The sequence below is a fragment of the Ranitomeya variabilis genome, chromosome 2 (assembly GCF_051348905.1).
Source record: "Ranitomeya variabilis isolate aRanVar5 chromosome 2, aRanVar5.hap1, whole genome shotgun sequence".
In the NCBI taxonomy this organism is placed as follows: Eukaryota; Metazoa; Chordata; class Amphibia; order Anura; family Dendrobatidae; genus Ranitomeya; species Ranitomeya variabilis.
The window spans coordinates 847,195,796-847,212,229 of NC_135233.1; the positions used below are offsets into that span (position 1 = coordinate 847,195,796).

The window sequence follows — 16,434 nt, forward strand, 5'->3', positions numbered from 1 at the left end:
TTGCAACCAGAAAAAATGTAAAACCTGTCCATTTATAATGACCACGGACAAGATAAATATCCCCCGTTCACATCAGGACTACAAGATCACAGGTACTTTCAGCTGCATCACATCTAATGTGGTGTAACTAATTATTTGTACTAAATGTCCAACTGGGGGTCTGTATGTTGGGGAGACAGGGCAAAAGCTTAGAACAAGAATGAATTCTCACCGCCACACAATAAGAGAAAAAAGAATGAATCTACCTGTGGCAATACATTTTTGTATGCCTGATCATAGCAACATGGACCTGAAATTACTTGTATTGAAAGGTAACTTCAAATCTCAGAGAGACAGTAGAATTTGGGATTATAAAATTGACAACCTTTGATACACTTAGTGCAGGAATGAATGTGTCACATGGATTTGTCTTTTTACATCAATTAAGGAATTTGCACTTCAGACCTTATTGGGCATCATAACACAGAACCAGACCCCAATCAGAGTACAATAAAGCATGCATTCCTTATCTACGAACTGTTCCAATATTTATGGACAAAACTGGAATGTTACAAGACTCGCTATTGGCAAACATTAAAAGTTGAATGGTGATAATATGCCACCTACTTAACATGGCTGTACTGCTTCACACAGATTGCCAATGTTTAGCTAAAACTATCATCTGTTCATTTTTAATTTATTTTTTTGTGATTTCAAGACCTTATACCAGAAATGAGTAAGAGCTATTTTTCCCTTCGCCGATGACAGCACACACCTGAGAGAGGATCTACCCATTCAGGACAGGAAACCCACTGAAATAAAAGGGCAACACCTCTCCCCCCCCATCAGTTCAGTTTCCTGTCCTTGATGTGAGACCTCAAGATGACAGATGATGATGAAAAAAGGTCCCAGGCCTGACCTGGTGGCTGGACAATCGGTTTACCTGGCCCGTGGCACATGTTGGGTCCTGGCGGCTCCAACTCAGGGCTTGAAAGCTGGTGTGATAGGCGAGGGTGAGCGGAGTAGGCTTCAGCATTATCTCCGATTGCCACACATGCAAGATGGCGCACCCTGATAATGAGCGCTTCGAGTGATGTATACCGAAAGTGGCACTTTAGCTTCTGGAGCTGTCCGGGTGGAGGCAGGGAGACTCTCTGTGGGCACCTTATTTAAGAGTGCTGGCTGTGATAGGAGCGATATTGCTCCAGCACTCCTCGAAGTCTAAATGGAGAACAGCAGCGACGACAGCAGCTACAACCATAGCATCAAAGAAGCAGACGCAGCAGTGGCAGTCACACGAGCGTAAAATTGACAGTAAGACCAGCCAGAGGTCCAGAGACTCCAGAAAGGAACATCTGTGACCTGATCCAGCCTTCAAATCCGGTACCCTAGAGTAACAATGGGTGGTGAGTAGAGATGAGCGATTTTGATCGGGTCAGGGCTTATTTGGCAAGCTATAGTGCTCACCGAATAAGCTGCAGAGGGAATCCGGCTTCCTGGATCACCCGGCTGATCAGCGATTTGACTCCGCTGCTGCAGGTGTCACAGCTGTGTGACAGTCACGACACATGCATGGAGAGCCCAACAAGCAGCTTTGGATAGGAGGTTAATACATAATGGGATAAGAACCCAAAATCAAACATTACAGTAGCCAAGTAATCGAAAGTCTACATTACACTTTGGAAACCTGGGTATTCTTAGGGACCAATTGGATAGGAAGGCAGATTGAGAAGTACCTAAGTGGGTGCTCTGAGACCCGCCATAGCAGGGGCTTGTTTCAGCGAGATCCATGATGTTCTTGTAACAGCAGTTGGAAGAACAACTAAAAGATAACGTTGCTTGGTGAAAAATTCCTTGCTAACATGCCCTTAGTTCAAGGTTGAGCAGCCTTTCTGGCAGATGACTCAGAGACTAGCAGCAAGATTAGCCGGAGAGCGTTATGGCTGAAATGTTTTCCAGTGAATGTACAGTCAAAAATTAAATTATTTTCCATTCCCTGCGGAGGTGGTTTCCCCTTTGGTCAGACGTTAGATGACATCCTAGAAAAAGCTGCTAACAGAAGGTTTTTCCAGTTGTTCCATTCCAGAGTACGGAGGGAGGTCCTTTCAGAAGAAAAAAAAAATATAACCGAATGAAGCCACCCAAAAATCAGAGATTGGAGAAGAGGAAGAGGAACAATCCAGGATTCATGTTTAGGGTCCCTCTTTCAGGGGGAAGGATGACTTCCCAGTGGCCCCATTATCCAGGTAGTGGGAAGGCTTTCACTCTTTTCTTGTGGCCTAGAGAATTTCTAGATATTGGGCATTATTCGGGAAGACCTGAAGCTGGAATTTCATTCAATCCCTCAAGAAACCTTGATAACATCTGCCAGAAAGAACAATCTTCATTGGAAATGGAGTTCTAAATCTGGTTCAGAAGAAGGTCCTTTGAGAAGTACTGGAAAGAGAAGAAGTCAGGGGACTCTATTCCACCCTCTTTTGATTTAAAAAAAATAAAAAAAAGAATATGGATTGGGCTTCAGGACCATTATTAATTTAAGGGGCCTAAACAGATTTTTAGTTTATCGTTCCTTCAAGATGAAGTCAGTAAAAAGACTACCATAAGACTCCTATTCTCGGACTACTGCTACATGGTAGTATTGGATGTAAAGGATGCAAACTACCATGTGCCTATAAATGCATATCACCAAAAATTTCTAAGGGTGGCTCTACCTACAAAAGGGAAGTTAAGACATTTCAAAATCAGGGCCTTACCCTTTGGTCTCTCTATGGCTCCAAGGGTGTTTTACCAAAATTGTGTCCGAGATGACAGCTCATCTTCGATAGGAAGAGACACTGATTGTTCCATATCTGGAAGGTTTTTTGGATTGTAGGAAAGTCAATGGAGCATTGAAACACTCAACTCATACTGTACTCGACAAGTAAAACGTGCTTCCCACCGGAGGAGAAAAAGCACTAAGTAATGTCTTTAGTTTACTCAGCAGTAAGCAGACCGGTTATATCTCTCAGGAGGGCAATGTTGTTGTTAGGAACCCTGACCTCATGCATTCCGGCATTATGGGCCCAGTTCCATTCCTGGCAACTACAGTGGGAAGTGATGAGGGAAAAGAGCAGCTAGGTAGGTGTTTAGAAGGAAGCATATATCTTATCTTCTACCACGAAAGACGCTCTGTTGTGGTGGTTAAACGTAAAGTATTGATCAGCAGGGGTTCCATTGTCATGTCCAATCAACAATGTCATAACTACGGATGCAAGTACGACTGGTTGGAGGGCACATCAAGGAGATTCTGTAGTCCAGGGTGTGTGGGTGAACCAGGAGGAAAATGGTACTTCCAACATGAGAAAATGATTAGTGTAGTGAGAAAAGCATTAAGAAAAATTTCTCCATGTCCTTCAGGGCCGTCATGTTTAGTATGCGGTCAGACAATTGAGTGACAGTGGCATATTTAAACCATCAAGGGGGAACAAGATCTTACTCCTTGACGGCAACAACAGGGGGCATTTTTGGCATAGTGGAACACATCTTCCTTGACCACATTACACATAAAAGGGAGGGAGAACGACAAGGCAGATTTCCCGAGTCTGAATCAGTTGAAACTGAGGGAATGGTCCTTAAATCCAACAGGTTATAGGTCTGTAGGGGGTCTCAGACATTGATCTGTTCACCAACCGGGGGAACAGGAAAGTGAACAGGTTCTGCTCTCTAAACACAAGGAAAGAGCCTTATGCTGTAGATGCCTTTTAGATATCGTGGAGGTCCAACCTAGCCTATGTCTTTGCCTTCCCTATGCCTTTCCTCTTATAGTAATGATACTGTCAGTACTGAGGAAGATGAGGGAAGATCGCACAAGGGTGATACTAATAGTTTTGGCCCAAGACACCATGGTTTTCATGAATGAGGAAGATGTCCATTTCAGAACCTTGGATCCTGCCAGAGATTCCAAATCTCTTTTGGCGCCCAGTTGATCATCCCCAGGTTTCAGGTCTCCCTTTGAGTCTTGATATTGAGAGATTGCTGCCAACACAAGGGGTTTTCCCCGAGCTTAGCATCTACCCTTCTGAAAAATGGGAAACCTGTGACCACAAGAATATGTGGTAGAACTTGGAAGAAGTTTCTATCTAGTTCGAGGGAGAAACTGGACGGAGAAGTTCCAATAAAATCTATCCCAGAATTTCTCCAAAAAGTGTTGGAGCCAGCTCCCTTAAAGGGACTCTCACCTCAATTTGGCGGGATATTAAAATGAGTTGTTACCTGTCAGATGGGCGGTGTATCCTTGTAATTTCTCCACCCCGTCTGTCCCTCTTTTCTGCAATAGCTTAGTGCATAAGAGTATGCGTGCACCACAGCGAAATACTTCCAGAACATAGTGCGCGGGCACATGCGCAGTAATGCTTTTCGGCTTTACCCGCAGTAGGGCAAAGCATACTGCGTGTGCGCCACCGAAGACTGCAGGCGCACGCGCCAACTATGGTGCACGCATACTCTTATGCACTAAACTATTGCGAAAAAAAGGGACGGACGGGGTTGAGAAATTACGAGGATACGCCCCCCCATCTGACCGGTAACAACTCATTTTAATATCCCGCCAAATTGCGGTGACAGTCGCTTTAAAGCTCAGGTTTCAGCCATAATAATAATGTATAATTATAACCTAGAAGCCAATAGTTGGGTAACTAGGTTTTTTAAAACCTGTGATAGATCCAGACCAATCACTAGTCCAGAGAGTCCTCCTGGGATTTGAATTTAGTTTAGGAAGCACAAAGTCCCTTTGGAGTCCCTACAGGAGTTATCCATTAAGATTCTCACCATAAAGGATATAACCCTAATGGCGTTAACATTGGCTCATAGAGTTAGCGATATTCAGGCTTTGTTGATTAATCCCCCATACGCTTAAGTTTTTAAAAATGGCATAGTTTTGTGACCTGATCCTTCCTACCTACCAAAAGTGGAGATTCCATAGAAGTCAAGAAATTATACCTCCCTCTTTTTTTAATAGTCCTAGGAACCCAAGAGAGCAGCAGTTCTACACTCTGGATATTAGAAGGGCCCTAATTGAATATATGGAAGCAATTAAAAAGTGGAGGAAAACACAATCGTTTTGTGTCTTTTCAAGGGGCTAGGAAAGGGCTCCTCAATTGATCTAACTTTTGGTAGACTGGTTCTGCAAGTGGTGGTCCCTCCCTAAGGTTGATTGTTTTCTCTATAAATTTCTCAAGTGGTGCGGTCATTGGTGAAGGAAAAAAAATCTAAGTTACTCCCCAGTAATGGGATTTTCCAGAACCCATGACAGCACCTGGTAAAGGCAATCTGTCAGTAGGTTTTTGCTATCCAATGTGACAGCAATATAATTTAGGGGCAGATGGCCTGATTCCAGTGATATCATTTGCTGGACTGGGTGCTGTAGTTTTTCTGTAGATCTTCTAGTTCTCTGAATGCTGAGCTCTGTATAACCCCAACCACACCACTGCATTACAGCTTTCTGTGTACATTGTGCATATGCAGAAGGCTGCTGATCTCTTGTGGGCATGTCGTTATGTAGAGCTCATAAATTATTAGTGGATTACATGGCAGCAGGTTTTATTAATCCTCTGGTGATCTTCTGCTGATGGTTATTTTTATCAAAACTGCAACAAGCAGCCCAGTAAGTCACACATCACTGGAGTCGGGGTCTCTGCTCCTACATTATGCTGCTCTCAGCAGCACACCTGGTGAAAGTCCCTTTAATTGTGGCACCATCTCATGTCCCATATGCATGTGATTAGCTCATTGACTGATCATTGGTGTTTATTTATGGGATTATCTCCACTGTAAACTGTATAGCAGGATTATGCTAAGGGCTTGGTTATGTTCTTTGACATTGAGTAACACTTGATGGGGTAATTCCCTACCTGTGAAAGATACATTATCTGCTTTCAGTTTTACTGTAATCCTCAGCACACCCAGGAGCCTAGTTATTAAGTATTGGATCATCTTACTTCCTATCTATAGTTAGTGTAAAGGTGCACGTCCTCTGTCGGAGCATGTGCTGCATTACCTAATGCTGTCATTCTAAGAACACTCATGACTGCCTCAAGTCACAATTTCAATATTGCAAAAACTTTCAAAAGGTTGAAATATTCATGTACATCGTCACCAAATGCTAGTAGAATTTCTATATAATGGTTTTGTTGCTAGTCGTGGCTAGTAACAAACATGCATTTATTACATTTAACGAAAGACATGTTGTCCACATAAATAGTTTGGTCAAAAAATAGGCCTAGATTGTGGTCCCAAATCCTGATAAAAATTTCTATCATTCTGCAGCAGAGCATGAATATACATTTATATATAATATATATACACACATACATACATATAGTTACATAGTTACATAGTTAGTAAGGCTGAAAAAAGACATTTGTCCATCCAGTTCAGCCTATATTCCATCATAATAAATCCCCAGATCTACGTCCTTCTACAGAACCTAATAATTGTATGATACAATATTGTTCTGCTCCAGGAAGACATCCAGGCCTCTCTTGAACCCCTCAACTGAGTTCGCCATCACCACCTCCTCAGGCAAGCAATTCCAGATTCTCACTGCCCTAACAGTAAAGAATCCTCTTCTATTTTGGTGGAAAAACCTTCTCTCCTCCAGACGCAAAGAATGCCCCCTTGTGCCCGTCACCTTCCTTGGTATAAACAGATCCTCAGCGAGATATACATACATATACATATATACATACATATATACATACATATACATACACATACATACATATACATATATACATACATACATACATACAGTGAGCATGAGCTTAAAAAAAAAAAAAAAACTGTGCAAAATGTTTAGAGGGGGTTTCCCAGCTTGTCCTTTGTAGTCATATTCTTGAGACATGCCTTAATTGTATATTAAGCGAAGGTTACAATAGGACCCTTATCTAACGTGTATAGTGGTCTCTGATGCATGCTTCTGACACTGGAGACGCGGGACCTTCTTCTAGGTTTGTGGCATAACCTGTGGGTAATAACCTAAATGAACAAGATAGGAATTCCTTTTGAAAGAGGACATGTCAGCAGTATGGATGGGCGAACCCGAACGGTAATGTTTGGGGTCCGTATCGAATATCTACAGTAGTGTCTGTTCATGGACCCCGAACACTGACTTCTCCCTGAAGTCCGTGTCACTGTTTAGGTTCAGCAGCCCGAAGATCCGGCATTTCCCAGGCTGGCATCTGTATGACAGCGCGAGAAACACCGGCTCTGATCGGCGGTAAGTTCGTTACCACTGGTCAGAGCGCTACGGTTCCCACACTGTCGTACAGATGATGGCGTGTGAGCCAGCATCTGTTACCGCCGGTGATGAGTGCTACTCATCATCCTACTCATCATCCTACTCCTGGTTTCAATGATAGCAGTGAAAACAAGCGTACGATAAGTATTCATCAGCCGCTGCCTGTGCAATAAATAAAACAAAAGAATGGCGTGGGACCCTCCTGTGTTTTGCTAAACAGCGCAGGTGAAGCTGACTTCGGGCTGCAGCCCCCAGCTGTCAACTTTATATTGGCTGTTTATCAAAAATAGAGGGTCCCATACCAGTTTTTTAAATAATTATAAAAAAAAACAGCCTTGGGATGCCCCCATCTTTGACAACCAGCCAAGCTAAATCAGATGGCTCTTGGCTGGTATTTCCATACTGGTAAGGGGCCATGGATATTGGACCCACCCCACCTAAAAATAGCAGCCCGCAGTCACCCCAGACATTTCTGGCTCAAAAAATTAAATACACTCAGAGAAAAGTTCTTTAATTGAAATACACACCTCACTCTCTCTTACCCATTTATTGATAAAAAATTAAAAATAATAAAACACCATATTGTTCACCTGTCCGAAGATAATTTATTTGTCCCATGAAGAGGCCAACTTGGCTACATCTGGATTGCATGGCTGAGCTGTGGCATGATGGAATCGCTCAGCCATGAATCCGGCAGACAGAGTGAAGTCGGTGACCGTGACAGCAGGTCACTGATCTGCGCTCTCAGGCTCAGCTCAGTGTCTCCCGGATTCACAGCTGAGCTGTCACGTCATGCCACCGTTCAGTTGTGAAATTGATGTTTAGCTGAGTTGGCCTCTTCGTGGGGCAAATGCATTGTCGTCGGGCAGGTGAGGAATATGGTGTTTTATTATTTTTAATTTTACAGTAATAATTGGGTAAAAGAGGATGAGGTCTGTTTGTTTCAAATAAAGGATTTTTACTTATGTTTGTTTTTTGTTCAATTAACACTTATTCATGTGTGTAGGTTTTTTTTTTTATATTAAATTTTCACAAATTAGTTAGTGATGGGGGGTATCTTATAGACCCCTCTCCATTACTGACCCCTGGGCTTCATGTCAGGTGACATGAACCTCACAAATATTACTCCACTTGCCCCACCACACCAGGACAAGTGCGAAAAGCTTGGCAAACCGCAGAATTGGCACATCTAATAGATGTGCCTTTTCTGGGGCAGCAGCAGGAGGCCAGACAAGGTGCGGGAGCACCGCCAGTAATGTGATTTAAAGCAGAGTGCCATATTTTTCTCATCTTGGGGACTATGCAGCTCACTTTGCACACTACCCTGATCAGGGAAATAGCCCCATACAAACTGCATCTATCTATATGACTAAGGTATTACCAACGACGTATTGAATAAGACCTGGGACAGGTCAAAACATCACTCAAATATAGTCGCTTTAGAATTTTCTCCTGCGCTTTACCTATTTCTATTTTTTTCTGTTCCTATAAACTGCAAATAAATATAATTTTTTGGTATCGCCACAAAAATGCAGAGTGTGCGGTGAATTTTCATTAAATTGCCTTAGTGATGAACGACCGCATGTCTGGCACTCCAGCACTCAAGTTACCTTGAGACCCGTTGGCTGTGAACTCTGGTAACCTTTAGGATTAACTGAGTTCACAACCACGGGGGTCTCCTGGCTGCTGCGAGGCCCAGAAACCTAATGGGGAAATTTTGAGGGACACTTTAAGGTTACTTGTGTTTCCAGCTGCAGGAATACCTTGAAGCTTTGAACTAAGGTTTCCGTGTGTGTGTGTGTGTAATTTACCGTCTTTGATAATAAACATAAAAATGTTAAAACTGTGTGGGTTCCCCCATTATTTTGATAACCAGCTGAGGGAAAGTCAACGGCTGGGGGCTGATGTTAATATTCTGGGAAGGAGCCAATAGTCATAAAGGTTCCCAGTCCATTAATGTCAGCTCAAAGTGATTTGCTTATCCTTTACTGGTTTTTATAGGGGACAGCCCGACAAAAAAAATCACATGGGGTCCCTCTTATGTTTACTAACCAGAAAAGGCTAACCAGACAGCTGTGGACTGATATTAATACCCTAGGAAGGGGCCATGGATATTGTCCCCCTCCCACATTAAGAACATCAGCCCTCAGCCGCCCCAGAAATGGCGCATCCATAAGCGACAGAGCGAATCAGAAGAACTGCTACATTTCTAATTGGAGGCATTTGCTAATATTGTTAGACATTTTACATATTGGGATAGGATCTTGGAGATGAGAATACCCCTTTAATTCAAAACCTACAAGTTGTAGGATGCATCCACGTGTCAGCAATAATTTTCTTTGGACAGACTTAACATTTTATAATGATACTCCATATTGTAGTTTCTATTCAGCAAGCTTTACAAAACATACCATGCTATCCCGTAACTTAATTGTCATAATTTTTTTTCTGTGTTGCAGGTCATACCGATGTTGCCCAGATTACTTTGTGAAGAGCTTTGCAGCTTAAATCCAATGGCAGACAGACTGACTTTTTCTGTCATCTGGAAAGTCACTCCACAGGGGAAAGTAAGTGTTGCTTATAATTTAATTTTAAAATATTAACGAATAAAGGGATGTGTAGGACTCGATCACTAGGACTGTGTTTAATTCAGTTTCAGCAGTTATGTTTTTATGTGTTGAATCGGTTTTCTGATTAACAGGTAATGGACAATAGAGATAAGCATACCCACAAACGTACAGTCCTGACGATCAATGTTAATTATAGTTTATATTACGTTATTTTTAACCTTGCTTCAAATTGAATCCTTTCTGTTTTCTGATTGCTTGGATTTTTCATTGTGATAGGCTTTAAGTTAATATTGACCACTGGAAGAATGTCTTATGAATTCGGTGTAAGATTAGTTGTTTGACTTTTACATTGTAGCTATACGTTTACACACAATATTTCAATCTGAACAGCGCTGTGAGTTTATGCTTTTGCTGATTTGAGTCATTTGCTGGAAAAACTAAACATAAGCCCCAATGGGTGTATTGTTCTAATTCTATTTATTAATGGCCTAATATGCATTTATTTGGATCACACTTTAGATCCTTGAAGAGTGGTTTGGTCGAAGTGTTATCTGCTCTTGTGTGAAGCTGAGCTATGACCACGCACAGAGCATGATTGAGCGTCCGGACAGACTGCCTGATGTGCAGGAGCTGCCGCCAGTGTCTCCAGATCATACAGTTGAAGAGATTCAGCAGGCCGTTCTCAACCTGCATCTTATTGCAAAGAATTTACGCAGGCAACGATTTAAAGATGGCGCTTTAAGACTGGACCAGGTAAAAGTTTAGTTTTCTTTACATATACAGGTCCTTCTCAAAAAATTAGCATATAGTGTTAAATTTCATTATTTACCATAATGTAATGATTACAATTAAACTTTCATATATTATAGATTCATTATCCACCAACTGAAATTTGTCAGGTCTTTTATTGTTTTAATACTGATGATTTTGGCATACAACTCCTGAAAACCCCAAAAACCTGTCTCAATAAATTAGCATATTTCACCCGTCCAATCAAATAAAAGTGTTTTTTAATAACAAACAAAAAAACCATCAAATAATAATGTTCAGTTATGCACTCAATACTTGGTCGGGAATCCTTTGGCAGAAATGACTGCTTCAATGCGGCGTGGCATGGAGGCAATCAGCCTGTGACACTGCTGAGATGTTATGGAGGCCCAGGATGCTTCAATAGCGGCCTTAAGCTCATCCAGAGTGTTGGGTCTTGCGTCTCTCAACTTTCTCTTCACAATATCCCACAGATTCTCTATGGGGTTCAGGTCAGGAGAGTTGGCAGGCCAATTGAGCACAGTAATACCATGATCAGTAAACCATTTACCAGTGGTTTTGGCACTGTGAGCAGGTGCCAGGTCGTGCTGAAAAATGAAATCTTCATCTCCATAAAGCATTTCAGCCGATGGAAGCATGAAGTGCTCCAAAATCTCCTGATAGCTAGCTGCATTGACCCTGCCCTTGATGAAACACAGTGGACCAACACCAGCAGCTGACATGGCACCCCACACCATCACTGACTGTGGGTACTTGACACTGGACTTCAGGCATTTTGGCATTTCCTTCTCCCCAGTCTTCCTCCAGACTCTGGCACCTTGATTTCCGAATGACATGCAAAATTTGCTTTCATCAGAAAAAAGTACTTGGGACCACTTAGCAACAGTCCAGTGCTGCTTCTCTGTAGCCCAGGTCAGGCGCTTCTGCCGCTGTTTATGGTTCAAAAGTGGCTTTACCTGGGGAATGCGGCACCTGTAGCCCATTTCCTGCACACGCCTGTGCACGGTGGCTCTGGATGTTTCCACACCAGACCAGTCCACTGCTTCCTCAGGTTCCCCAAGGTCTGGAATCGGTCCTTCTCCACAATCTTCCTCAGGGTCCGGTCACCTCTTCTCGTTGTACAGCGTTTTGTGCCACATTGTTTCCTTCCAACAGACTTACCATTGAGGTGCCTTGATACAGCACTCTGGGAACAGCCTATTTGTTGAGAAATTTCTTTCTGGGTCTTACCCTCTTGCTTGAGGGTGTCAATGATGGCCTTCTTGACATCTGTCAGGTCGCTAGTCTTACCCATGATGGGGGTTTTGAGTAATGAACCAGGCAGGGAGTTTTTAAAAGCCTCAGGTATCTTTTGCATGTGTTTAGAGTTAATTAGTTGATTCAGAAGATTAGGGTAATAGGTCGTTTAGAGAACCTTTTCTTGATATGCTAATTTATTGAGACAGGTTTTTTTGGGTTATCAGGAGTTGTAGGCCAAAATCATCAGTATTAAAACAATAAAAGACCTGACAAATTTCAGTTGGTGGATAATGAATCTATAATATATGAAAGTTTAATTGTAATCATTACATTATGGTAAATAATGAAATTTAACACTATATGCTAATTTTTTGAGAAGGACCTGTATATGTTTAATGTATAATATTGTGATATTAGATAATTGTGTAGTAAAAAACACATTACCACTTTTTACAGGGCACAAATGATGTAAATTTAGGAAGATCTTTGGCCCCAATTCATGAAGCAGTTTTAGCTGGCTTTCGGATGTAAAACTGCTTGACATCAAACATTTTTGAGCAATTATTTGTTGTCAATGTGGTCACTTATTTTTTTTCTGCTTTTCCTGGTTTGCTTCCCCAATTTCTTGAAAAGTCAGCAAAGCTTAGCTGGGAGTGGCATGGTCAAACACTGCCCACAAATGCATGATAATTTATGCCATGAAAGTGGATGTAAATGTATTTTAGTCCTTGAAAATAATAGATGCTGATATCAAATTCGTTGACGTTCTTGTCTCTTAATGGGAACCTGACATTGGATATGTACTGCCCAAACCACGGGCAGCATGTTTAATACATCGACTGTATAATTTCAGCCATATAAGTTTTACACTTAAGCGCTGCGTCTCAGAGAAAAACTCTTTAAAAGCCGCGGGGACGAAGCTGCACGGGTGTCAAGTTAAGTCAGGTCTCTACCTGCGTTCATGTGTAGGGAGACACCTGTCAGCCATTAGCGGACAAGCAGAAGCCGCTGGGAACCCGCCTTTTCGGCAAGGCATCGGCTTTGTCCCCGGCAACTTTTAAAGTAGATTTTTCTCTAAAGCACCGCGCAGTGAAACATACATACAACCAGTGTCTGATACTTTAGCCATGAGTTCTGCTTTTTGGAGAATTAAAAAAAATAATAATAAAATGAATCTCAATGCGAACACAGTTGTATAAAGTTAATGTGATTTGAAATTTGATCTGGAAGGCTTTGGCAAAATGTAATCTTATTTCTAAATTCCCCTTTACAAAACAAAATTGGCATTGATAAAATGCTGATGAATGAAGAGGTATTTTTCGTTTTTTTTTTTTTGTTTGATTGTTTTTTAAATGCATCTTTTTCTCCATTGAGAGAGAGATGTATATTTGTATGATTATTTCTAGAATTAAGCCATATGTATATATGAGTGTATATAATTTTGAGATTTAATATAGAATCTATCATGGTTTTATTTTTGCATTAATTGGGTTTGAGGTTAATTTTATGTGGTAGTGAGCTTTTATAAAACTGAGATTTTATGTCAAAGCACTTTAACAAACTTTACCACATCAAAGCTTTACTTGATTCAGTAATTCTCCCTCTCGAATCTCCTATTGCATAGTGACAGCTGTGCAATGTCAGTGATGGGTTTATCACTGGCTTGTTCAGCAGCACGTTTACACAAGTCTCGTTTTCTGCAAGTTCTGCCATTCGGTGGCCTGAATTATATATCCAGTCTGTAACTTAGGAGGTAGAGTTAAAGGGAACCAGTCATGTTGAAAAAATGATATCTGACCTGCAGGCAGGATGTTATAGAGCAGGAGGATCTGATCAGATTGATGTACATTTGCTGGGGGAGAAGTTGCAGTAAAACCTATGTATATAAGCACCAGGCACTTCAAGCCAAATAAAAGTTCAGTGGGTGGTGCTGTTCATTGATTGACAGGTTCCCCTATATGACTGTGCATACAAAGATGGCTGCCACTCACGGAGTAGGATCTCCCAATGGACTTTAAATATAGTCAAACACGAGGGACCTCAGCAAACTACAAGTTGTACTGAATTATTTCCAACAAACCTATGTATTGTTCTTAGTGTCTCATGTTCTAAACAATGCTGACCACAAATCGCACTGCATGTACAATGTGACAGGTTCCCTTTTAAGTGATTTTATGCTCAAGATGAATAGCAAAACAAAAAAATAAGAATTCTGAAATGGTTACTTTAAAAAAAGAACAAACATTGATATCCTGTTCTCCTGTATTTAATTATGGTAAGTACACTGCCTATCCTACTGCTTACATTGGATCAGGGCATTAGTCATATAATGCATTAGAAAATCAGTCAAACTGTCAAAGTGCACCATGATAGATTAAATGCAGTTTACATCACTTTTCTTGTCGCCATTAATGTTACGAAATTAATATTGAATGCTTCTAATACAAATGGGATAGAAGGTCACTGCAGATAATGAGCAAGTGGTCATTCTAGTCTAACATTTGTGTATTTAGGGGTCAAGTGTATACATGTAAATGGATGACTTGCATAGAAAGTAATGCCCCGGAACATTGAAATTTCAACAAAAAAAAAAAGAAAGTCGGATTTATGGATATCACAGGATCCGTAGATATGTTAAGGATATGCAAATCATGAAAATATAGAAAATCCCATAATCCTAGGAGGTAGGACCAGTATTTCGTTGCTTTGTGAAGTTCTATTCATTGACCTCTCACCATTTATCTGTCTATCATGGTGCAGAGCATGACTGCAATGGGAAGAAGGAATAGAAGTTTATCATCTTCAGTGATGAGTCTTGCTTTTCTCTTGGACGAAATAGTCTGGAGACTACTTCTCAAAGGAACATCACAGTGGTCCTACCACCATGATTATGGTGTCAGTTGACATAAAGTAATATTGATTTGGTCATGGAATTTCTGGTGCGGCCATTTTTCCAGTTTGTCCCTGGAGTTGTTTTTCAAGAAAAAAGTGGACAAGCCAGCTCACCGGTTGTTGGAAGCACGGAACTCAGTCTTGAAAGGCAATGGATTCACAGCAGAAAAAAACACATGTTCCAGCTTCTTAGAAATAAAATTGCAGATTTATTGAAAAATTCTTAAAAAGTGCATACTCCACGGATCTCACAATAGCCCCGGGAGGAAAGCGACGCGTTTCGACTGCAACCGCAGTCTTTATCCAAGCTGATCTATCCCAAAGCCCATGCGGACCTATATAGTACTATGCACCAATAAACAGGAAGTAACACATCACATGATTAAAAGGTCCTGAAAGGCTATAGCATTTAGATACAAATGAACACATGGAAAAAAAAAAAAAAAACACAAATAAATTTCTTATAACACAATTATAATATTGATTACTGGATTTTACACAGATTTCAATAATGAAACATTATCTCATTTCTACGATTCAAGCCGCCCGGAAAACGTGTGCCCAAAACAAAAATCCAATAAGCTTCCCGGGTTAATAACATTCTATGAATATCTCCACCCCGGTAAGGTTTTTTTTATTTTCTCCAGACCCAATACACGAAAAAATGAAGTATTCCGTGTGCGATGATCAATAAAGTGTTTAGCCGCAGATGAAATGTTGCGATTTGTATTTTTTGTAATGTCATATAGATGTTCTGTAATGCGATTTTTTTTTAAATTTTCGTCCAGTACACCCTATATAGGACTTGTCGCATGCGGTACAGTCAATTTTATAAACAACATTCCGAGTGTTGCAATTTATAAAATCTTGTATTTGGAATGAGTTAGTATGGTTATAATTTTGAAAAGACTTCATAGTAACCATGTGTTTGCATGTCGAACAATTAGTTGTGTTGCACTTGAAACAGCCTTTAGCCATGTAGATTGCAGTCTATCTGAAATGAGATAATGTTTCATTATTGAAATCTGTGTAAAATCCAGTAATCAATATTATATTGTGTTATAAGAAATTTATTTGTGTTGTTTTTTTTTTTTTTCATGTGTTCATTTGTATCTAATTGCTTTAGCCTTTCAGGACCTTTTAATCATGTGATGTGTTACTTCCTGTTTATTGGTGCATAGTACTATATAGGTCCACATGGGCTTTGGGATAGATCAGCTTGGATAAAGACTGCGGTTGCAGTCGAAACGCGTCGCTTTCCTCCCGGGGCTATTGTGAGATCCGTGGAGTATGCACTTTTAAAGAATTTTTCAATAAATCTGCAATTTTATTTCTAAGAAGCTGGAACATGTGTTTTTTTTTCAGTTGTTTTTCAACACAATGTCAGGCTCCATCTTGCTCATACTACTGTGTGCAGTTTGCATTGCCTTGGCATACTGCCATGGCCTGCACTGTCGATGGATTTATCTCCCATCAAGAACATCTGGGATGTCTTTGGTCATCAACTGCAAAGAGAGCTGCCAGCAGGAGATATTGATGATTTGATTGCCCAAATACATTGTGCGGCGGGCACACATATCCATATAAACTGTGTGGAGGGTCACAGTGTTGCCAGTATCCTTGAATGCATCAGTACAGAAGGAAAATTGAAGAGCTCTCTGCAGCCCCTTAAAGCTGCCAATACACATTAGATGGCTGTCAAGCGAATAA

The 16,434-nt window shown here is 40.9% G+C and overlaps 1 protein-coding gene across 3 annotated transcripts in view; it reads left to right on the forward strand.

The window, feature by feature from the left end:
- Positions 1-16,434, forward strand: part of DIS3L2 (DIS3 like 3'-5' exoribonuclease 2) — a 445,122-nt gene that overhangs the window by 312,527 nt on the left and 116,161 nt on the right. For all 3 annotated transcript variants that reach the window (XM_077290198.1, XM_077290196.1, XM_077290197.1), the window contains 2 exons: positions 9,715-9,822; positions 10,345-10,578. In XM_077290198.1, the coding sequence (XP_077146313.1) occupies positions 9,715-9,822; positions 10,345-10,578 (342 nt within the window). The remainder of the gene's footprint in view (positions 1-9,714; positions 9,823-10,344; positions 10,579-16,434) is intronic.